Here is a 24,985-nt window from a genome sequence, read left to right on the forward strand (position 1 = left end):
TAAATGCCTTATTCGCCACTCTTATTTATCACACTGCTTTCAACGAACTATGTACTTCTACTACTAGGTCCCTGTGTTTGGCAATACTCCCCAGGGCCCTACTATTCACTGTGTAAGTCCTACTCTGGTTTGACATTCCAAAATGCAACAGCGCAAATTTATCTGTATTGAAATCCATTTGCCAATTCTTGGGCCCACTTCCCTGGCTTATCAAGATCCCCCTTAATTTTTGATTGTCACCTTCACTATCAACAGTACTTGTCTCCTAATTTTGTATTATTTGTAAACTTTGTAAAATTACAAATTTTATCAGTAATATGGAAATTTTAGGATCTTACTTAACTTGTACACTGCCTGCATTTCTTTAAAAATTATCATTCTTTTGGGAATAAAACCATGATCCTTGTGAGTTGAACATAAGAACGTAGAAAAATTACAGCACAAACAGGCCCTTCGGCCCACAAGTTGCGCTGATCATATCCCTACCTACTAGGCCTACCTATAACCCTCAATCCTATTAAATCCCATGTACTCATCCAGAAGTCTCTTAAAAGACCCTAACGAATTTGCCTCCACCACCACCGACGGCAGCCAATTCCACTCACTCACCATCCTCTGAGTGAAAAACTTAGCCTTGACATCTCCTCTGTACCTACTCCCCAGCACCTTAAACCTGTGTCCTCTCGTAGCAACTATTTCAGCCCTGGGAAATAGCCTCTGAGAATCCCCCCAATCTATACCTCGCAACATCTTATAAACCTTTATCAGGTCACCTCTCATCCTTTGTCTCTCCAGGGAGAAAAGACCAAGTTTCCCCAACCTATCCTCAAAAGGCATGCACCCAATCCAGGCAACATCCTTGTAAATCTCCTCTGCACCCTTTCAATAGCTTCCACATCTTTCTTGTACTGAGGCGACCAGAACTGCGCACAGTACCCCAAGTGGGGTCTGACTAGGGTCTTATAAAGCTGCAGCATTATTTCCCGACTCCTAAACTCAATCCCTCAATTGATGAAGGCCAGTACACCATAAGCCGCCTTGATCACATCCTCTACCTGCGAGACCGATTTAAGAGTCCTGTGTGCCCAGACCGGCAGGTCCTTCTGAATGTAATTTCATCATAGATCATTGAAACCCTACAGTGCAGAAAGAGGCCAGTTGGCCCATCGAGTCTGCACCGACCACAATCCCACCAAGCCCAACCCCCATATTTACCCGCTAATCCCCCTAATCCATGCATCTCAGGACTCTTAAGAGGTAATTTTTAGTATGGCCAATCAACCTAACCTGCATGTCTTCGGACTGCGGGAGGAAGCCGGAGCACCCGGAGGAAACCCACGCAAACACGAGTTGAATGTGCAAACTCCACATAGACAGTGACCCAAGCCAGGAATCGAACTCGGGTCTTTGGAGCTGTGAAACAACAGTGCTAACCACTGTGCTACCATGCAGCCCCCAATTTTATTTATTTTTAATGTCCTTTTGATATTTTCCTGGATGTTATTCAGAAAAGGAGTGTTCCAGTTGACACCATCATTCCATCGATTGCCATTTTAAACACAAATGTCAGATTAGGAATCATATAAACCTTTTCTGTATGTTCAGTCTGGGAATAGGGTGTTGATAATAAAATCAAATATTTGTTAGATGGTGCAGATAGCAAAATCAAATTTGTTAGACGGTGCATAGAAGAATATTTATTTGTCAGCCAATATTCTTTCATTTTATTTAAAGTTTATTTATTAATCACAAGTAAGGCTTACGTCGCTGTGTTAAGTTGCTGTGAAATTCCCCTGGTCGCCACACTCCGGCACCTGTTCGGTTAATGCACCTAACCATTATTGTTTCCCCCCAGCCCCTCTTAAAATCTAATTTCATGAAATATAGACCATTCAATATTGATTCTTAAACTATGGCTATAGTTAAGTAAATGTTACTTGGGGATATGGAAGTGGCCATGTATTTAATAGGCCACATCTCTGAGAGCGGCTTGACACTTGATATAATGAATCAAAAATTCATATGTTCAAACACAATGAATGTATAGTGAATACTAGCATATGCCTAACATATGGAGAATGGAGTTTATTAATTTTATGCAACTTACCTTAACATTTTTCACTTGTTTTCAGGGTTTGCCAGACTTTCTTCCGAGTCGCACCATGGAGGATCTCCAATTCACTGGGTGCTGCCTGCAGGAATGAATGCAAAAATGTTAGGTGGCGTATTCAAAATCGACTGGATTTGCAGGTACTGTCAGCAGTTAAAAGCTAAATAAATTCTGAAACGTTAAAAATAGTTGAGGTGCATTATTCTATGGAATGATGTGTGGATTTCAAGCAGCAATTCTCTGTGGACGGCCTGCTTGAGTGATGTTGAGTATAAGCTTTGTGGGGAGGAAAGGAAATTGTAAGAGAAGTCATGTTCAAAGGATTGTGATCCAACAGAGTGAAGAACTGCCTTTGGTCCATTTTCATTTTACCAATCCAAAAATAGCCCTATAGTCTCTCCCGCATTCCTGGCATTACAACATTTGGTCTCTTCCTGGATTTTATTTCAACTACTTGTCTCATGGTTGATTATGCTTTTGTGAAGATCTTTCTGATGTGTCTTCATTGTGCCTTTAACAAGTTTCAGGTGTCCTTATTCCCTAATTTCAATTTAATTGGAAGTGATATTTCAGGTTGACAGTTTCAGTACCTTTTACTATCTTGATATCTTAAAGCTCTATAAAAAGCAAGCTGAAAGGCTGGAACATTAAGAATTTTGGTTTTGGAAGCGAGAGATAGGGAGGCGGGCAGGAATATGGAGTTGAATCCCAAGACCAGTCATGATTGTATTGAACAGAGCATGCTTCACAAACTATGTGGTCATTACTTTCTACTTGTGTTGTCAGTTTCATTATGTGAATGAAGGTTTTCTTGGCTTTCCTCATGAATCAGGCCTCTGAAGATAACAATGACAAGTTATGTTATTCAGTGCTTCAAAGATCGCACTAGACAGGGTTTTCTGTGCAACCCCAGCCACAAAAGTGGCTTGCTGCTAGTGGGATCTTTTGGTCCTGCTGTTGTCAATGGGGTTTCCCACTGAATGTAACCTTTGCTGCCAGGAAATCTGCGGCGAATGGAAGATCCTGCTGGTGTGAATAGCTGGAAAATTTCAACTATAATCTTTAAAGAGAAAAGATCCCAAGAATAATCAGAACTTTGGTCAAGTAAGTACATTTTGAGGAAATTCAGGTGTTTAGGTAAAACCTTCCAGACCGTAGCTGTGGATGGCTAAAGGCATAAGCCAGTGGTAGGATGAAAGATAGGAGAAACATCAGAGTCTTTGGGAAGAGCCATAATATTGACCCTGCGTTTCTTCAAGCATTTGCATGTGTCTCAGTTTTTTCTTTTAATGACCAGAAGTGGACACTACTTGATGCATGGTTTGACTAATTACATATAAACTAGAAGCAGCAGTAGGCCATTCTGCCCTTTGAGCCTGCTCCACCGTTCACTTTGATCATGGCTGATGAACAAATTCAGTATCCTGATGCCCCCCCCCCAATATTCCTTTACAACATTGTATACTCCCATGCTGTTCTGCCCTTGTGCTTCCGCACCCTGTTGACCTTGTTAACTGGTATTTTGCAGTTGCTTGTATTAATTCTCAAGGGCAGCTAGGAATGGGCAATAAATGCTGGCCAGCCAGTGACACCTGTGTCCCACGAATTAATAAAAAAAATTATCAAGTGTATTTAGACCTCTAAATTCTTTCTTTAATCAACAGCAACTTGCATTCCTTTAACATAGCATAACATCTCGGGGCCTGAGCAAGAGGATTACTGATAAGCGGTTTTGACATTGAACCACTTTGGAGATATCAGAACACATGGCTTAAAAACTTGATCATAGATGTAGGTTTTAAAGAGCGCATTGAGGAAGGAGGAGGTGGAGAGGATATGGAGGTTTAGTAAGGAAGTTCCAGAACTTTATGCCAAGGTAGCTGGAAAATGCTATCAGCGGTTGAAAAGCAGGGGCTAGACTAGGTGGAAAGTTAGAGACCAGCCAGAAGACCATTGGACAAGTGGAGTCCAGAGGTAACAGCAAGATAACCTTTAGTTATTTCAGCACAATTTATGACCGATATGTTTTAGTCTTTTCCCTTCTTGTATTGCCTAGAATGCTGGGAGAGCTTCCTGATCTTTGAACAGGGTCTTGATCACACGCCTGAGTAGTTTGACTCTTCTCGAACGTAGATTCAATCATGTATCCCTATTCAAACTAAAGTCCTTCTTGCATTCTTATGGCAAAGCGAGGGCTTGAATTGGCAAAGAACAAGTTAGTGTACTACCTTAATGACCGAGGAGACCTAAGAAAAATGAAATATTTTTGTCAGGGAAAAGTACAATTAAGACAGTCTCGGTGGGTGACTCTGTGGAGTTTGCATGTTCTCCCCATGGTCTGCATGGGTTTCTCCAGGGTGCTCACACAGTCCAAAGATGTGCAGATTAGGTGATTGCCTCTTAGTGTCAGGGGCCCAGCAGGGTAAATGTGAATCGTGGGGTGGATGGGTGGTAGGAGAATGAGGCATGGTTGGGATTGTTGTCAGTGTAGGCTTGATGGCCGGATGGCCTCCTTCTGCACTGTAGGGATTCAATGAAAATTAAGCTACGTGAATTTCCATAAACTGTCTTGTGATCTGTAAATTAGCACCGAGCATGGGGTAGAATATTTGACCGTTATGCTTACTTATGAGAAAACATTGTTTTACAGACGTGAATTGCCATTCACAAAAACAGGGCATCTTGTAAACCTGTGGAATGAAAACAAACCAGTTAAAATTGGACGGGATGGGCAGGTATACAAATCTAACTATTCAGACTTATTGCAGACTTCAAATTGTTTGTCTGTTTATTTTTAAACTGTCGTTGTCTCTTTTTTTCTAGGAAATTGAACCTGAATGTGGCACACAGCTTTGTCTTCTGTTTCCACCGGATGAAAGTATTGACTTGTATCAGTTCATTCATAAAATGCGGCACAAGAGAAGAGTGCATTCTCAGCCACGGTCAAGAGGCCGGCCTTCTCGACGTGATCCTGTCCGGGAAGTGGGAAGGTTAGAAACGTTCTTTGGACTGATAGTAGGCACTTGTATTGGAATAACATGATGGAGCGCTAAGAGTCACCATTCATGGTACCAGCGATACAGAAGATCAATTTAAAATCCTCATGCCAAGCTGCATGGACTAGTCTGTGGCTTCAGTGAGGATTGCACAGTCTACCCTTGACAGCTGTGGGTGCTTTCGCAGTGGCTTTTCGTCTTCAAGAATGAAAGAGTGGAGCCATACGTGGTTAAAGCATAAATGTCCAGAATGAACTGTAATAAAGAAATGGGGTGATCATATTACTGTTTCCAATATGAGTACAGAGTGGTACATCCTGTACATATACTGGGGTAGAGGGAGTTTGAGGTATTGTGTAGAACCAATGAAATCTTGGTTTGGTAGGTGCAGTGTAAATTATATTTTTAATGGTAAACTTGCATTTATAATCTTGTGAAAGCCTTTTCTTTCAGGTGTATTCCTGTGGATAATAATGTGCTCTGGGACTGTAAAAGCATCAGTATCTATTAATTTTGCAGAAGATGACATCTCATTTTGGGTTAAATTATTTTATCTTGGTCAAGAAGAGCATTAAATATGGGACTCTTTCATTTGGTGCTACACCCTGGTCACCGTGATGCATACACCTATTGAAAGTATTCCTTTAAAAAGTATTAGTCACAGTGAATACATTTCCATCAAGCTGCTGAGCTTCTGAAAGCATCCACGTGATTAGGTTTTTTTTAAAAAAAGGGAATATCGATGGCCCTTGGAGACCTGGCAACAAACCAGAGTGTGGATGTTGCTGAGTCCGTGTGCGATCTTCCTAGATGTCCGCAGTGCCTCTGGACTTTTACAGTTTGAAGCCACCTCACTGAGCACTGCTTATGAACAGTATACAGTTTCCCTCCTAATCCTGGGGGGAGAAAAGGGGTGTTAACACGGTGAAAAAAGCGGAGAATTTCAAAGAACTGATGTAACCACTCTGCTTAGTGCCTTTGCCTGTAGCCATCTATCAAACGACAGATTTAAGTCTTTCAATACCCTCCACTCTGTCAAAGGACCATGGATTGATGTAGTTTGCTGGGATGCAGCCTTTGACAAATGTTTCCTTTAATGAAACGCACCTGTGGTAGGTAGAAAATAATTCAACAATGGCCCATTTCATTGATGTAGTGGACTGTCGATTAGGTAGGAGGAAACCTGGCAGTGCCCCTCTCTTTGTGGCTATTATGGACTGTGCGGCCAGCTGTCTTTTGAAGTTATGAGCCAAGGGGTTCACTGTGCTATTTTAAAGGTCTTTGTGAATGGAATTTATTCTTTTTTTTGCACTGGACTGCAATAGCATTGCTACCACAGCACCTCTACTCAGCCTGCCAGGCCCTCCTTTTAAGTTTGTGGCTCACACCACAAGTCATTAGTTGGGACTGCTTTATGAACTTTACTGTCAAATTAAAACCTTCGTTGCGTGGTCAAAAAATCAACTACAAGAAGCGGTATGTTCCTCCTTTAACCAGCATTTTTATATGAACTTGCTGTTGTTGCCCTTGTTTGTTTTTGAATGATAGGGTGAGAAAAATCCATTTTTTTCTTCATCACTGTGACGCATCCTCTTGTTTTGTTAATGAGTAGTTTCCATCTTCCAAAGCATCTTCTTTCTAACCTATCTTAAAAATTAGTTTAATCAGCTCCCTCCTTATTGCTCTTGCATGCATAATTCTCAGAAATCCATTAAATCTAATCCATTAAAATAGTTAATAGGCATTCCTATATATTTTGATATCAAATATGGTGGTCATACTTTGAGGCTTTAATATAAATATCGGCAATTGGAAAGCCAAGTTGATATACAGACATCTCGCACCTCGATTTAAAAGTGAGAATCAATGTGGAATTAATGAATTTTTCTCACCGTTAAAGCTTTTTTATGCTTTATTTTTTGTTTAATATATTAAAAATATATGCAACAGAAAGCTGGAGAAAAATCATTTAGTATGAACATCACTCTTCCTGTTGACATTAGACTATTAAGGCTTTTAAGGCATTTTGTTTGAGATTTTTGTGTTCTTAATGTGTTCTTAATGTTTTATCCCCATGGAGACAGTAGGAATCGAATGTGACTTTAAAGTGCACACTTGAATGAATCCCATTGTGTGAATCATCAAATTTGACTTTCATGGTTTTTTTCACCATTATTTACTCATTTATCATATCTTTAGAATACAAAGTGTGAATTTTTAAAACTGACTGCACATGTCCTGTTTAGCAGAAAGAGAATAGGCAAAATTAAGTTTGGTTTTAAATTTTAAAAAAAGGTGATGGTGTAATTTGAAACTGGGTCTCAATGGCAACTTCCTCTTTATGGGGATAAAATTGGACAGCTGTATTTTAAACTATACATATAAAATATTTGGAATGTTTATCAGACAGAATCATTACGATCAAAAGATCCATCCCTCCTTCATCTTCATGTTGTAACTTGTAATTTGCACTGCAACTTTTATGAAATATTGTGTTTTCTTAAGTAAGCTTTCTGTTGCCATGATATACATAAAACTGAGCCATCGTGAAATACAGCTGGTCACTTCTGTGTGCTCAAATGGTTGTAATTTTCTTTGATTTTTATCTGAGATCTTAAGATTTAGTTTTAACAGTAACCGTCCTGCACTAATTTAAAATGAGCAAATTACTGTTTTTTTTAAACTGGGTTTAATGCACTGTCAGCAAGACAAAGTCAGATACCTCAACACAAAAATCCAGCTGATCAAATTGACCAGTTTCATTGGTACAGTAATACTGATTAATAAAACATAGGAAAAACTGATCCCATTATATGTTTGCAGTTCTTGATTGCTATCTTAAAATTTTACATTTGTCAGCTTTCTCAATTGTATTCATCAAGTTGTTGTTTTATAATGATTCTGTTTACCTAATTTACGTAGGCGTCGAGCAGAAGATTTTGACTCATATAACACCAGAAAGAGACCAAGGATTGACTACCCACCAGAATTCTCACAAAGACCAGGTCATTATCTTAGCATATTGTAGTTTTTGAGTTTGAAATGTGGCATTTGAATGAAGTCTACTCTCACTCATGACTGCAGTTATATGATCTACAAATATACCTGAAAGTATATTGGACTGTTGTTGTTTAATTGTAGTTGTGAGTCTGTGTACACTTGCTCAAATTATCCATTCAAATCATGCTACATGTCTCCTAATCAAAATACTAATGAATCATAGAAACTTCAGGTAAGTGCAAGTATGTCACACAGTGCATAAGTTTCATACGTATGGTTACTGCTGTGACTAACTATAATTTAAGATGCATTTTCTGGATAATTTTGGAAGCTTTAAATGATTTTGACTTAGCCAATATAAAGGTGAGTAATGAAAAGGGAAATATATACTTTAAGCTGTTGACAACAGACGAGAGATAAAGTTAAATCCTTTTTCAATCGTCTGGGTGCAAGCAGTTAATTTAAAACTCTGGCTGTTGTAGATTTGAAAGCATATTACTGTTACTTTTTTGTTTAAATAGTTAAGTGGTCAGCATTGCCCAATAAGAAATCAAGTACGTTGTCTGCACTGCAGTCACGCTGTACCAGTTGGGATTTTGCTGTCTGCTGTGGAGGGTGGGATTTGGATTTACTACCACTGGGTAGGAGGTCCATTGCACTAGACCTATATTACCTGGTGTTTTTCAATAACTGCTTGCAGTTAAATATTTATATTGTGTCCTTGCTGCAGTTTATCATCCAGAGGAGTTTCATGGGAATGTTATATAAAATTTGTTTAGGACAACAGGCCAAAAGCTTGGTCAAGGTACATTTATAAGTGCAATTTTGAGGAGAGTGAGATGTTTATGGAGGAAATTCTAGAACTTATGACCTAGGCCGCTAATGGTGGGTCAAGTTAAACTGGTGCCAGAATTAGAAAAGTGCAGAGAAAGGATTTTTAGTTAGACTTAGCATGATGATCAGAACAAAGAACAGTACAGCACAGGAAACAGGCCCTTTGGCCCTCCAAGCCTGTGCTGTGCATTGGTCCAACTAGACCATTCGTTTGTATCCCTCCATTCCCAGGCTGCTCATGTGTCTATCCAGGTAATTCTGAAACGATGCCAGCGTGTCTGCCTCCACCATCCTACTTGGCAGCGCGTTCCAGGCCCCCACCACCCTCTGCGTAAAAAAACATCCCTGTGATATCGGAGTTATACCTCGCCCCTCTCACCTTGAGCCTGTGACCCCTCGTGATCGTCACCTCTAAAGTATGTTTTTATTCAGTCCTTTCAATTCAGAGCTTTAACTTAAATTAGAAAAGATTTGAATTGTAGAATATTTCAGTACTGAAGGTGACTATTCAGATTATCATGCCTATGCTGGTTCAAAGGATATGGAATTGGATCCATTTATCAGCTGTTACTCTGTAACACAGCAGATTCTTCACAGTTCGTTGTTCAATTCTAAGGAGAAAGTTACCACTTGATGTACTTTCAGGCAGTGCACTCTCTAGTTTGTTTCAATTCTACATGTTTTCTTTTACTTTAGTGAGTCATTAAATCTCTCTTTAGTTGCCAACTCTTCTGCCATTGGAGGCAGTATCTCCTAACTTGCATCCCAAGCAACTGTTTAGTAAGAAACCCAGATTTTGGAATGCTTCCACCAGATCTCCCTTTAACCCTCTGTGCTTCATGGTTTTTGACAGCCTTTTTTTTATCACTCATTAAAAATCAAGCTTTTGTCCTGGTCTTATATTTTGGGTTTTTGGAGTTTACTGTACTTGGGCAGAAATGCGTCATTGGAAATCTATAACCCAGAATGCGTAACTTTCAAAAATACTTGCTAGTTTCTTGTAGAACTAGTGAATTAAATACAGTTCATTGATGTTAAATGTATGGATCCAAAGGTATATCATTCAGGTATTTTTGGAAGTATTACTGAATCTATTGTGGTTCTGTACCATCTGTCTTTGTTGTAGATTTGATATGCTAATACTCCTTTTGTAGAACCTTACACAGCTGTGTGTTTTTGGAATTAGGGTGTCAGTGTGCACTGTAATGTCTTCCATTCGTTCAGTTTAAGTAGAATGTTGGAGGTTTGCTAATCTCTGCCCAAGTTCCAGAAATATGCTGTTTTCATGAGGTGGTTTTGCACTAGAAGTGCTTCAGTCAAATCTAACCCTAGTGTACTTGTAACTCAATGCTAACTTATTCAGCTCTAAATTAATAAAATAAATCTCTCAACCTTTCTTTAATGCAATTCAAGGTCTTGATAGTTGTAATCAGAGCACTCATATCACACAGTATATAAGTTATATTCTTGGTATGGTTCGCTAAACAAAATGAGCTGTTGGGCAAACTGAAGTGCCTTCATGCTTATCCCGTTCTTGAGTTTTGCTAGCTTGATAATAGTTGGAAGAATTTGGGGTTTAATGTATGATTGCATGTTTAACCAGCAAATATTAATGGATCTGTGTAACTGCATACAACAGTGTAAAGGTTCACATGAACAATCAACAAATAAAGTGGTATACAAAATGCTTACGTTTTACGTTGCACAAGAGACTTGCTATATACAAGCCTGCTTTCCCATTGTCATGGATTTTGGTCATGTATGTTTGTTGGCATTTGTCTTTATCAGTTGCTCATAGTAAAAATTTATTGCAAATTTTATGTAGTTGCAGGCTTTTGCCATGAGGTGGCAAAATACCATAGGCAATTTTCACACTGTTATAAAAAATAAGGAAACCTGTAAGATCCTACTTAAAATGAGCAAATTTTTGTATTTTCAAATGAAAACTTTGACATTCCACTTGCATAATCTAATTTTTTTGTAATTTTACAGAAACAAATGATGTCCCCAACTAGGCAGCTACCTTCTCACATTATTGTTTAGAATTGACTGATGAGCAAAACGTAAAAATGATTATGCTGATTAGTTAAAAAGCAAACTAATGCCACTTCATAGAATAATCTATTTCAGAAATCAATGCATGTTCGACAGTATAGAAAAACCTTTGGAATTCTAAGCTAGCGGCTGAATATTAACCTGTCAAACAAGTGACTGCAAATCTAAGTAAAAATCCCAAAATAGACTGAATAAAGTGGGTTGAGATTTGGGTATTGTTCAGTTAAGCCATCAGTTAGACTACTGCACATTGCAAGTGCTTTTTGCTTTTCAATTTGTTTTCATCCCACGGTGGCACAGTGGCTAGCACTATTGTCTCTCAGCTCCAGCGACCTTGAATCACAGTATGTGTGGAGTTTGTACATTTTCCCCATGTCTGCATGGGTTTCTTCCGTGTGCTCCAGTTCCCTCCCACAGTCCAAAGATGCGCGGATTAGGTTGATTGGCCATGCTAAATTGTCCTTTGTTTTGGGGACTAACAAGGTAAATATGTGGAGTTACGGGGATCGGGCCTGGCTGGGACAGCTGTTGGTACAGGCTCAATGGGTCAAATGGCTGCCTCTTGCACTGTAGGGATTCTATGAATATATTTTCCTCAGACCTATTGCAGTGACAATCATTTTAATGGTGTACACAGGTTATGATTAACCGTTTCTTTAGAAATAATTACAAGAGGGATGATTTTCTTGAATCTGAATTTTCTAAAAATTTGCATAATAAATTTTTCAAAAAGTAATCAAGCTTTGTTTGAAATGAGTTTCCTTTTTGGTAAATGAGGCTATTATAACAAATTATATATTGTCTTAAAGGTCTGGATTTGGCTCTTTGTGTTGAAAGCTGGAATGGACATGTATGTCAAGCAGTTTGAATGACCTTTTATTGCCACCTTGTTTCTTTAATTAATGCCTTTGTCCCAGTTAAAATAGAAATCAAAAAAATAAAATGTCTTTGTTAAACAATTCAGTTAATGCAGAAAATGCTGTACTGGGGTTAATTTAAAGGAAGATTGTTGAGGACGCTTTAGTAACATTTCATTTGAACCGCCTTGAGGTAGTGGTCCCTTAACTCGTTAATGAATGAGTGATTCAGGACACATTTCAGTAACCTTGCACAATTCTATTTACTGCAAAGCTGGATTAAAATTAGAGTTCTTACATTCTTGTGCCATTTCAGTTTTTAGTCTAAAGTTATAAATTGTTGTCATAATTGTTTCCTGGTGCCATGTTTTGAAAGTATTTTTCATTCAGGGTAGGAGAGCACACTGCAGAAAGCTTTATCAAACAGCATAGTTGTGAAATATTGGGTTAATGACCTAAGAGACCAATTCAGCTGTTGAACTCTAACTCTTCCAGCTTAATATCCATAGTGTTTAAGCTTCCTGCTCAAATTAAAATGATTTAAAGTGCGGAAAAGGCATGAGAAATTATCTGCAGCATTGTCCATGTTTTTTTTAAATACAAAAATGGTGATGGATTTGGGCAAAACTTCAACCACATTGCAAAGCTTCCTAATTGCAGCTCTCATTAGAACAAAATGGAATGGTGAATTTGACAAGTGACTGTTAAATGTTACCAAATCATGATCAAAAGCTGACAATGGGAATTACATGCATTATACAAGAGCTTTTATGATCTACAGATGTTTGTAAATTGATTTCCTAAACATGGGAATCCTGAAGACTAGTGTTGGTTGAAAAATATTTTTAAATGTATCTAACACTGCAGGTTGAAAAAGTGCGTAGGTGTTTCCTGCTGCTGATTAAAACATGAGTTATCTAAATGTTTCTGTTAGCTGCATTTCTGAAATGGCTTCCTGTGCAAATGATCAGTATGCAAAACTTCTTGTTAATATGTTCATCTTTGGGCAGGATACATGAAGGATCCACGGTACCAAGAAGTAGAGAGGTAGGTTGCCTAAATTAAACATTTCACACATTCATGTTTTCACAAGTGTCTGCAGGTTCCTTCAAATGTTGAGCTCCAAAGATAGCACCATGGCTAGCATGCTGCCGCATAGCGCCAGGGACCCAGGTTCAATTCCAGCCTTGGGTGATTGTTTGTCCGGAGTTTTCACGTGAAAATTCTGCATCTGCATGGGTTTCCTCCAGGTGCTCTAGTTTCCCCCCCATAGTCCAAAAGATGTGCTGGTTAGTTGCATTAGCCATGCTGAATTCTCCCTCAATATACTTGAACAGGCACTGGAGTGTGGTGACTTTCACAGTGACTTCGTTGTAGTGTTGATGTAAGTCTACTTGTGAAACTAAAATAAATAAACAGGTGGATTGGCTATGTTAAATTATCCCTTAGAGGAATTAGCAGGACAAATACATTGGATTACAGGATAAGACCTGGGTGGAATTGTTATTGGTGCAGAATTGATGGGCTGAATGGCCTCCTTCTGCACTGTAGGGATTCAGTAATTTCCAAACATACCACCCTGGTGAGTGGCTGAGTGTAAGTCACCCACTTTTTAAAAATTTTTGTTGAATGTGGGCGTCGCTAACAAGGCTAGCAGGTGTTGCCCATCCCTAATTGCTCTTGAATAGGTGGTGTAGACCTGACTTTTTTATATTGCTGGAGTCCACTGGCAAGGTTGTTCGGGAGGGAGTTTACAGCAACAGTCAGGATGGTGTGTGGCTTGGCGGGGAACCTGCAGGCATTGGTTTTATGTATCTGCTGCCCTTGTGCATCTAGGTGGCAAAGGTTACAAGTTTGTAAGTTTCCATACCTGATACCAACTGCTGACACAATAAATCAGTGGTGGACAACAGACAACAGGGCTACTAATTACAGCAATATTATGGGCAAACATGATGGCACAGTGGTTCGCACTGCTGCCTCTCAGCACCAGAGATCCGGGTTCAATTCTGTGTGGAGCTTGCACATTCTCCCCGCATCTGAGTGGATTTCCTCGAGTGCTTCAGTTTCTTCCCACAGTCCAAAATGTGGATTGGCCAGGGTAAAGTGACCCTAGTGTCAGGGCGTAAAACAGGGTTTGTATGTGGGGTTACAGGAATAGGGGCTGGGTGGGATTATGGCCTGTGCAGTCATGATGGACCAAATGGTGTCCTGCATTGTAGGGATTCTATGATTCTCTTGCATAAATTCATTCATAATTTCAGAACTTTGTATCCCTACAGACGATTTTCTGGTGTTAGACGTGATGTGTTTCTAAATGGAGTAAGTAATTTTCTGTAAAATTTCAAACGTTAGAATTGCCGTAACATTATACTAATGCATTGGTAAATACATTCAAAAATCTGATTTTAGTCTACAAATATATCTTTCATTCACAGTCTTACAATGATTATATGAGGGAATTTCATCACAGCATTGGACCGCCACCACCTTGGCAGGGAATGGTGAGTAGCAAAAAGTGCTTTACTTGGGATATCATCATTTTTTGGTAATTAAAATCTGACAAAACTCTGATTGTAATTTGAAATGGGTTACTTTATTCCCACTTTCTATCGCCTATCCTTTGTTATCCACCCCTTAAAAATGTTATCTTTGGTGAACACGTAAGAAATTTAAACCCTCTGGCCCTTATTTTGACCCCAGAAAGAAGAATATCGAAAACAAAAATTCTTCAGGTTTACCCTGCAGCCTAGCCTGTCCGCTCTTCCCGGCTCCCGTGCACCTGTTTTCTTTCTGAAATGCCAATTCTTGAAATGCTTTTAACAACATGTCCAGCATTCAGAGCAACGTCTGTACAGTCTGGAGACGAAGTTATCACTTGTCACCTTCCTACTGGGTAAAGCAAGCTTGACTGCTTTTGGGCTGAATATAATAATGTTGGCCTGGGGTATAATGCACCATTCTTGCTGAACAGTTTCTTATGATTGTGAGTCCTTTGGGATTAAAATGCTAGCAATAATTCAATAGCGGGTGGATTAAATGATTTGACACTTCAGAAAACCTGCAGATGTGGATGCTGTTAATACTTTGTGTCTTTCTAATTTACAGCCACCTTATCCTGGTATGGAGCAGGCTCCACATCATCCTTATTACCAGCATCACCCGCCACCACCTCAGGCACACCCACCATATTCTGGACATCATCCAGTCCCACATGAAGCCAGATATAGAGACAAACGAGTGGTATGTACAGAAGTTGTAATTTTATCAAAATTACTGCAACCTCCTTGGTGATTGTTGAAGTAGCAATTCCCATATTCAGGTGTTGCTGTGACTTTTGTTTTAAGTAGATCTTCTAAATTATCTAAAAATAAACAGATTTTGTCAAAATTGAGAAATTATGATAGTTGAGATTAGAAACTTAATTCTTAAGTTCTTTGCATTATGGTTAGTTTAGCATATTAATTTTTTTGTATTGCAGTATTTAATAAATTGGCTATAACTCCAGACTTGTTTGTTATCTCGAGCTGTGTTGCATTGTAAAAAATATTAAGCATGCTCTTTCTTGGCACCAGTGAAAAAGATGTAGCAGTGGGGATTGAAGGTTGGCTGGAGGACAGAAAACAACACTTATTTGTTTTTGGCCTGATGTGCTATATTGTCTCTCCAATATGTACAAATAATCTGGGCTCGTATCAAAATTTGCTGAAGACATTAAATACGGAGCATAGTTCTATGACAAGGATTGAAGCCTTGTGATTGACCATGCAGAAAAGGAAGGACTTCCTTCTGATTTTGCACTGTCTTGTCATTATGTCTGGTATTGAAGTATCAGTACCAGACAATATCTGGTTTCTGATACTACCCACAAGGTTCCAATTTCTGCTACCTTCTCAGATGCTAGAATTTTTAGTGCTGTTCAAAGAACCAGCGGTACAGTTCAGAATAAATACACACGTGGATGTGAAAGAGGGATTCATCAAGTTCAATCGTTGTCAATTTGGAAACTTGCTCATCCACCTAAGATTTATTTGAAAAGGGAAAGGATAGGTGGGGTAAATTTGGGAAAATCCATTTTACTCAAAACAAGTAGAAGACTTACAAATAAGATAAAGTGAAGAAAAATGACAAACCACATTTATACTCGACAACACATTTATGGTGCTTAATCCATTTTAAATTTGCAATTAAGTCTATGTTTATTGTTATGGCTCCAGTCACTTATCTACCGCTATGTGGGGTATTAAATTGTTGGCGATTTTATGTGGAGTGATGTTGTATTTTAATGTGTAGTAAACAGTACCTGGTAACTGATTATTGCGGACCTGTGATTGACCTAATATCTTAAGGGTGGTAACGGTCAAGTGCACTGCTGCCTTTACTTCATAACTAACTTGGGATAAAGATTGACATTTGCTGTAGTATAAATGTAGTCTTGAGGACAGCATAGTGGTTAGCATTGTTGCGTCACAGGGACCCGGGTTCAATTCTGGCATTGGTCACTGTCTGTGTGGAGTATGCACATTCTTCCTGTGTCTGTGTGGGTTTCCTCCAGGGGCTCTGGTTTCCTCCCACAGTCCAAAGATGTGCAGGTTAGGTTGATTGGCCATGTTAAATTGCCCTTTAGTGTTGAGGGATTAGCAGGGTGAATATGTGGGGATAGGGTTGTGGTTGGTGCAGACTTGATGGGCTGCATGGCCTCCTGCACTGGGATTCTGTGATTCATAGCAGCATATATTTATGATCAATGTGTTCCAGTTGTTACTGTTTACAAGAAAAGTCATTTTATTTTTAGTTACCATTCTTATTCATTCCAATAGCATGACTACGACATGAGAGTAGATGACTTCCTTCGTCGCACTCAGGCAGTTGTCACCAATCGCCGAAGTAGACCACGGGAGAGAGAGCGAGAGCGTGAACGGCCTCGAGATAGCCGACGAGACAGGGAACGTGATCGAGGCAGAGAACGGGAACGAGAAAGAGAAAGGATGAGAGAGCGAGAAAGAGACAAAGAACGAGGGAGATATAGGAGATAACTCATTGACTGAAGCACTGCCCATATTAATGTGTTTACAGTAGCAGAAATGTGTTTAGAACTGTTCCTTTTTTATTTTTATTTTTTTAAGTTAAATTACATATTGGAACTTATTATGACCCTTGTACATCTATTGCTTTCATGCATGTGGGACTATATCAACTGAATTTTGAACCAGAAGCACAGATTTTTGTACAGGGATGTTTTGGGGGAGGGGTGCAGTTTTTTGATGACTTACTTTTTGTCATCTGTGAATGTTAATGTCTAATCAAAAATATTTGCCCTCCATTCAGTTGAAAGCTGTGAGGAACAAATCTGCACTTGGCATAGACTTTGTTGTATGTAGTTGCACATGGATTAATGAGGAAAATATTGCTGCTAATAAGTATGCAAGTTAAATATAATGGGCTGATTGTGTGACCTTGTTACGTTGTAGCAAATAACTTTTTTTAAACTCCATTTAGATTTCAACTTTTTTCATTGTTAATGATGAAAGCAATATTCAAAGACACTATTACAATCCAGTTTTAACTTTTTTAAGAGAAGAAACCCCTTGCTTAATAGCATTTAATCAATGCTAAAGTTCATTACTTTTCCTCCCAAAATTAAAAAGCACGCAGTGGCCTGATAGATTTACTGTAAGTTTATGGTAGAAGATTGTTACATTACCTTTAACTGCAAAACTTTTGTACAAAATAAATGAGAAAACTGATCACTTTCAGTGTGTGTTGCTTTATTACATAAAGAAGTGGTGTTGAAGAAACTGATACTCCCTTTGTACTTTCTGATGTAAAGTAGATATTCAGATAATGTCTTTTGGTATGAAAATGTTTCATGTAGATAGTCTGGACGAAAATTTCTGAATTAATAAATTGTTAAATATGGTAACCTTATTTACATGTCTAAAGTTTGGATGGTTTTCATTTCCTAAAGCATCCACACATGACGATAGATCAATTGTTAATCTTTTATGCTCATAATTGTGATATCTGAATTCTTCTGCTTTGATTTTTTAAGTATTTTCTGGACATTTTGACATCTCCCACGTTCCATGAATGTGATTGTTTATAGAAACGAAAGAGAATCGATGCAATTCTTCTGCACTGCAAAGATCTGGAAAGCTTCCTCTGATTGCTTGGATAGTAATGTAACATTACAGTTCAAAGATTTATTGAATGCTGGCCAAATCTTGACAAACTGGGAACAGAATGTTTGCCTTGTTTTGCTATCATTCCATTAAGCCATCATTGCTTTTACTTGTCTTGAAATAAAGTTACTGTTACAAAACTAAACCATTATAGAATCCCAACTTTAAATGTGAAAAGTAGGCTTGATTTAAATCTGTTTCTCAAATTTTAAATGTAACCTGTAGAACACTTTAGTCTTATGGGGAACATGCAAAATGCTGTCACATACAAAAGGTACGTTAGGTGTAACCAAGCTATAAGGTCTCCTGAATCAACAATTTTGATTTTTCTCTTTTGAGCAAAGCTTTGTAAATGTTATCTTTAAGAAATTGTAAATTGCATATTCGCAACTGTTTTAATAACTGGTTGAAATGTTAATGAGCTGTTTGGAGCAGTATTGGGGATTGAAAGCTGTCGGTAACTGATAAAAACCCCTCATCTCCATTTTGTGTTGGGAATTTCCAATGTGCCAATGTTTGGCATAGTCCCCTCTGAACAGGTGCATAATATAAACTGACAGGTATTTATTAAAAATAATTCTATGCCAAACTCAATAGGTTTCTTTATTCATTTGTTGGACATGGGAGTTGCTGGCTGGCCAGCATTTATTGCCATTCCCAATTGCCTTTGGAGGGCAGTTACTGTGGATCTGGAGTCACATGGAGGCCAGACCAGGTAAGGGCAGCAGATTTCCTTCCCTAGAAGATATTAGTGAACCAGAAGGGTTTTTCCGTCAACGTCATAGTCATCAGTAGATTCTTAATTCCAGATTTTTTTTACTGAATTCAGATTCCATCATCTGCCATGGCGGGATTCAATCCCAGGTGCTCAGAACATTAGCTGAGTTTCTGGATTATTAGTCTAGCGATAATACCACTAAGACATTGCCTTCCACGTGGTTCAAAAGCTAGATAGTAATTGGAAATTGGTCATAAGAACTAGAACAGGAGTAGGCTACTTGGCCCTTGAGCCTGCTTTGCCATTCAGTAAGATCATGGCTGATCTTTTTGTGGACTCCACTTATCTGCTTACCATAATCTTTAATTCCTTTACTGTTCAAAAATCAATAATTTTACCTTAAACATTCATGATGTGGGATGTGGTCTTAGACTGGGGTGGGTACTGTAAGAAGTTTCACAACACCAGGTTAAAGTCCAACAGGTTTATTTGGAATCATGAGCTTTTGGAGCGCTCCATCAGATGAGTGAAGGACTACCTAACGAAGGAGCAGCACTCCCAAAGCTTGTGATTCCAAATAAACCTGTTGGACTTTAACCTAGTATTGTGAAACTTATTACTTAACATTCAACTCAGCTGCTTCACTAGGCAGGAAATTCCACAGATTCACAACTTTTTGGGTGAAGACGTTCTTCCTCAACTCCTAAATCTGCTGTCCCTTATTCTGAGGCAATGTTTCCTCACTCGTGGTTCAAACCAGCTCCAGGGCATTGTAGATAGAAACTTATAAAAACAGAGGCCAATAAGTACTGCTCTATCTGCAAGGTAAATGCTGCCTAGCTATGAGGAGTGCCTTACAGTTTTTTTGGGGAGGATGCAGCCAATCAGGCTAATAAACGCACAACCATAGATTAGGAGCACTAACACGATACTATGGAACAAAGATCTTGGATTTTGGGAACATAAGGTAGTCAGAGCCATAGAAGACAGTTCTGCATAATTAACAAATATTTCTGACTCAAAACATTCACTGAATCTACAAGATGGATGTGTTTCGCTTTTGCTTACTTTTTTTGAAACTTCAGTCAGTGGTAAAATACAGGGAGAGGGAAGAAACAATAGATTCACCGAAAGCAGTAATGCTGTCAGCAGTGGTCGGGAACAAGATGGTTACCAATGTTAGCCGTATAAATAGGATTATACAACTCCGAGAGATAATGCAGGTGATGAGCAAACATGAAAAATTTCTCAGGGTCGGACAAGAGTCATGTGGGTTCAATTCGGTGGGAATCATTTCGCTGTCCAGCTTCCCATTATTGTTTGGCAATAGAAGGAAGGTATTGTGCGTAATTTAATAACATGAAATCCTATTCGGCCATGATGCGTGTTATTGGTTGGTCTTAATGACAGGATGGTTATTGACTGATTTGTATTAATATTTACTGGATGCTGCCTACCGGGAAGGTAGGCAATATGATTTTGGGAATGTATCAATTGCCTTCACGGGGACATTGTTCTCCAGACTGATATCCGGTTGCATGCATTCTTTGGGTGCAGGGCTTCCTCATCATTCTCCCATTCGATTGTTCGGTTAGATAAAGTCGCATCTTCAACATCAGTACACTGTATTTTGAGTCTTTGTATTAGCTTTGGTAGTTATACATCGCCTCGAGAGGAAGCCCCCGTATACAATTTGGCGCTGCGAGCAGCGATGTCACTGGCTTCAGATGCCTGGACAGGACTCCTGAGTAGGGGTGAGTATGTTTTTATATTGACTACCCCAATTAGAGAAGTCCTTGTCAGGCCATCAGGGCTGTAAATTGACTCACCTGAATCACTGAAGGTTTGTGGGGCACAGTGTTACTGAGGGCTGGAGAAGACATGAGGAGTTGGGGCGCTTAATACGGAGGACTGGGGATGAGAAAGACCTGGATCGTTTAGGGAGCAAAACCAAAGAAAGAGCCACACCATCTGGTGGCGAGACTCCAAAAAAGAGGAAGTAGCACCATTGCGTGATGTGACTCAAACAAAACGTTGGCACAATGGTGAGGTTGTGCTCAGGGGTGTTTTTAAAAAAAGCGAGAAGTCCCCAACGGGGTGGGCAGGAGAGCAGTGAGAGGCCTGGATGGGCTTAGAGCTGGACTCAAGGGGTTGAGACAGAGGCACCGAGAGAGGCGGAGACACAGACGAGCAGGGAAATAGGCTGTGATGCAGCAGCCTGTGGTGAGGGCAGAGGAGAGAACTAGAGTTACAGAAAAAAATCCACTGAAAAATTCTGAGGGAAGTAAGGGGTTTAAAAAATGAGAGCAGAGAGGGATCTGGTTTGGAGACAGTGTGGTAGACAGGATGTGCGGTGAGAACCCTTTTGTGGATGTTTGGGAATTGCAGATGACAGCAGAATTAAGACTAATGCAGACATTTTAAAAATCAAAGATACTAAAGTCTTAAGCCCCTCTCTTTTTTTGGGGTGGGGGTGGGGGGAAATGATCAATGACCAAGGTCATTATTTTAAAAAGAGGTCAAGAATTTGGCAGAGATTTATCTCTTGTACCTGCATTGGTCTAAAAATGGGAAAATGTTGCATCTGAAAAGTTGTAAGCAAGTGAAGAGAGTGCGATAGTCTTTAACAAGTATGGTTGAGAATCGGGATATTTAAGTGATAAATCTTGTTTTGAATTAATCTTAACAGTGGAAAGAAAGGGATTAATTTTTGTTTCAGGAATATAGGGTTTTGATATGACGACATTCAGTCGAGAAAATGTACTACGCCCCAATTTGAAACAAGTAGTGTTAACCCCTTCTGTCCCACACAGATCTTTGTGTTTTAGGATTTTGTGGTAGCTTTCAAATAGTAAACTCATTAGCTTAAAACATTGCAGGGGGGAGAGAGAGCATTCATGCATTTAGTAAAGAGTTACATAAGGTAGAATGGGAGCGTGAATTTAATGATTTGGCAGATTGGTGATAAGAAAGAGGTGAGAGAAATGATCCAGTGGAATAAATGAACAGTTAAAGAAAAGGAACAGGTAAGCGAAGTACAGATGAGATGAGGGAAGTGAACAGAATAATAAAAGAGACATTATGGAAGAGATGATAATGGACAGAAAAACAGAATTAAAGGTGGGATTCATTTGGTGATTACGAAGAAGAATATTGGGAATAAAAAGTGACATTTAGAGAATTCTATAAGTAAAACACAGTTTAGGTGATAGCTATGGATGAAGGAACAAGCTTTCTAAAAAAAAGATAAAATATACACCAATGGACAGTTGAAAGCTTACAACACTGTTTTCTGAGCTTGAGATAATTACAAATGATGTTATTTAAGAAGATGAATGAGCAGCCAAAATAAGTTACTGCCTGGAATCAAATTGAAAGGTTTGATTTCTGTTTGAACATGTTATATTGTAGAAGTCAGTAAGGAAAAGAGGAATTCCAAAGAACCACAAGTAGGTTATATTTTACGTGCAAAGACTTCTCATCAGGAAGGGTATTGGAGCCTTTTAACTATTGCAGGAATTTTGTGGAGGATTATACTGTACTTACCAAACCTTTGCAGAACTTGATAGAGAGGAAAGGCGAGTAGTGAGGAAGTAGCATGGGGCGACACAGAAGCACAAGTCCTTTCAGATTTAAAACAAGCCATGGCAAGAGCCCTAGCCCTGGGTCTACCGGATCTTACCAAGCCATTTCACATTTTTTGTCATGAGTGTGATGAAGCACAAGCTGCAGTCTAACAGCTTGGAGATAGATAGATTCAGTCGCCAGGGGAATGTGTAAGGGTTTTAGCATGTGTCTCCTGGGCCGTGTGTCCAAGCCACTTTGTGTGTTCGCTGTAGAGAATTATTTTTCCCAATCGTTCAGCTTCTAGAAACAGGAAGGTTTAAAAAAAGGTTCAAAGTGAGAGGCAAATCTTTTGTCAGGAGACAAACATGTAGAGATCAGCAGAGATGTAAGAGGAAATAGTGCAAGGAATAGAGCATGAATGTATAATGCAAGTGACAAAAGGAGTGAGCAAAGGGTTAGCAAAAGAACCACTCCCAGGGAAGGGAGTGATTAACCTATGTGAATTGAGCCAGGAAATATGTCAATGGCCAACCCCGCATGGCATGGGTGGTGGTGAATGACGAAACAACAGTGATTGCAAGGGAACAAATCCCAGGGAGCAATTTAGCACAAGTAGCAGAGTTGTTAACTTTGACCAATGCTTTAGAAAGGGGTAAAGGAAAACAAGGAAATGTTACAGACAGCCAATACGCTTTTGGCATGGTCCATGACTACATGATAGCTTGGAAGAAGGGAATTTGTAAGATCTAGCTGGTGTCCAGCATGAACATCTAATCAGGACTTCAGGCAGCTTACAGTCTCTTAGGAGCTGCGGTAATGAAGTACAGGCCGATAAGAGGATTTCCACACAGGCCCAAGAGGGAAATGATATAGCAAATAAGGCAGCTAAAAATCTGTTAGAACAGAATTTGGAAGAAATCCAAACAGCAAATGTGGCAGCAGTGCAAGTTAGGGAAATCATTGTGAAACAGATACTGGAATAGGCATCAGAGGAAGACAAATGGGAATGGGTAAAACGTGGAGGACAGAGAGGTCAAGATGGCATATGGAGAAGAGAAGGTAGGATAGCCCCAGAAATAATACAACAGACCTTATTGGGCAGGGACCACATTGTCAAAGATACCTGCATTGCATTCTAGTGGAACCAGGTTGTCCCTGTAAGGTCCAGATGGGTAATCAACCACAGTCCTTTACATTGTGGAAGAAAACAACTGGGTGCAGGTTTTTCCTGCAATATTTTGTGAGAAAGAGCTACTACTCCTTGAGGAACAGGAGTAGTAGCTCCCTCTTTTGAACTGATGACAGAGCAATGAGCCTCCCAGAGGATGCAGTATTGGGTGGGGGAGAACTTGAAATCAGTCAAAGTGCAGTATTTCAGTGCATGAGAGAATTAATTGATCATTTACATTTTTTAAAAATACCGGTGGTTACCCTACAGCAGCACACGGACTAGACAAAACTAGTGGAGGAGAACACTAAGTTACTTACACCAGGGGATAAGGTAATGGTGTAACTTATGACAGACATGAAATAGCTAGCAGTCAAGTGGAGAGGCCCTCAATGTAACCATTGCAGGACAAACATGTGCCCTCACCCAGGCCTTGGTGGCAACACTGGACTCGGTTAAAACCTTATCTCAATAAATAATCCTGAAGGGTAAGTTCCAGGAGATCACCCCAGTGGATTTATAATCTGACTGAGCAGGGGTAATAATGATGTTGTAGAAGTCTGAAAACTTTGCTGGAGTAATTTGAATTTGTAGATTAGCAATTGGGTTAAGTTGGGTAATAGTGCAAAATAATCAGGGTAGTATTAGAGGAAAAGAGATAGGAATAATTGATTTGATAAGGAACTAATTTAATGCTGCAAGGCATCAGATTTATGTTTTATAGAGCTCTTGAAAAAAGACAACCAAGCCCAAGTCCACATCCCAGCGGCAGGACAATGGGACTACACCCAACATTGATGATGTAATGCAAGATATAATTGAATTTTGCTTGTTTAACATTGACTAAACTAACTGTCAAAACTTGTGTAAAGGGAGAATCATGGCAATTTTTATAATGAATGTACGTGCTTCCATTTTTCTCTAGTACTGAATGTGCAGATATTAGCTCAAACGGAACCAGCATCTAAGATCATTCAACATCTTCAGGAAACACAGGTTAATGCTTATATTTGGCACACACACGAGGACATTACATATTAGGATTTTTAAGTTATTAGGAAAGGGAGTAGTTTCATGCTTGTGCAGGAAGGCTAACTATATGTAGGGGTACACACTGTTTATAATTTAATACGATCAGCTGCTAGTCTAGATTTAAAACAGCATCTACACCGAGAGAAATCTGTTGCACAGACAAGTTGGAGGGTTCTGGGAAAATGTAGAGGTCAGTGAAAGTGATTATACAGTAAACCCAAGGAGTATGCTATGCCTGAACCCACCCAGTAATGACCAGTCATGTAATATATTATATTGCTTCAGTGAACCATAACATCCAATTTAAAAACGGTACATTGGATTTGTGGTGATAGAGTCTCCTCTTTGCTTCCTGTTGGATGGAAGGGATCTTGTTACCCTAAAGAAATTTCCACACATACATAAATCCTCTTGTCTGCCAAGACGCTGGCGAGCTCTGACAGAAGGAGAATGGTTTTCAGCATAC

The 24,985-nt window shown here is 39.3% G+C and overlaps 1 protein-coding gene across 2 annotated transcripts in view; it reads left to right on the forward strand.

The window, feature by feature from the left end:
• ythdc1 (YTH N6-methyladenosine RNA binding protein C1) overlaps positions 1 to 18,623 on the forward strand; it is a 68,608-nt gene extending 49,985 nt beyond the window's left edge. For both annotated transcript variants that reach the window (XM_080188554.1, XM_080188555.1), the window contains 9 exons: positions 2,133 to 2,250; positions 4,761 to 4,845; positions 4,934 to 5,100; positions 8,029 to 8,111; positions 12,863 to 12,899; positions 14,135 to 14,174; positions 14,291 to 14,356; positions 14,961 to 15,095; positions 16,673 to 18,623. In XM_080188554.1, the coding sequence (XP_080044680.1) occupies positions 2,133 to 2,250; positions 4,761 to 4,845; positions 4,934 to 5,100; positions 8,029 to 8,111; positions 12,863 to 12,899; positions 14,135 to 14,174; positions 14,291 to 14,356; positions 14,961 to 15,095; positions 16,673 to 16,888 (947 nt within the window). In that variant the 3' untranslated portion in view covers positions 16,889 to 18,623. The remainder of the gene's footprint in view (positions 1 to 2,132; positions 2,251 to 4,760; positions 4,846 to 4,933; positions 5,101 to 8,028; positions 8,112 to 12,862; positions 12,900 to 14,134; positions 14,175 to 14,290; positions 14,357 to 14,960; positions 15,096 to 16,672) is intronic.
• Positions 18,624 to 24,985: the final 6,362 nt, after the last annotated feature.

This window comes from Carcharhinus amblyrhynchos, chromosome 5, assembly GCF_965287045.1.
Source record: "Carcharhinus amblyrhynchos chromosome 5, sCarAmb.v2.hapA, whole genome shotgun sequence".
NCBI lineage: Eukaryota > Metazoa > Chordata > Chondrichthyes > Carcharhiniformes > Carcharhinidae > Carcharhinus > Carcharhinus amblyrhynchos.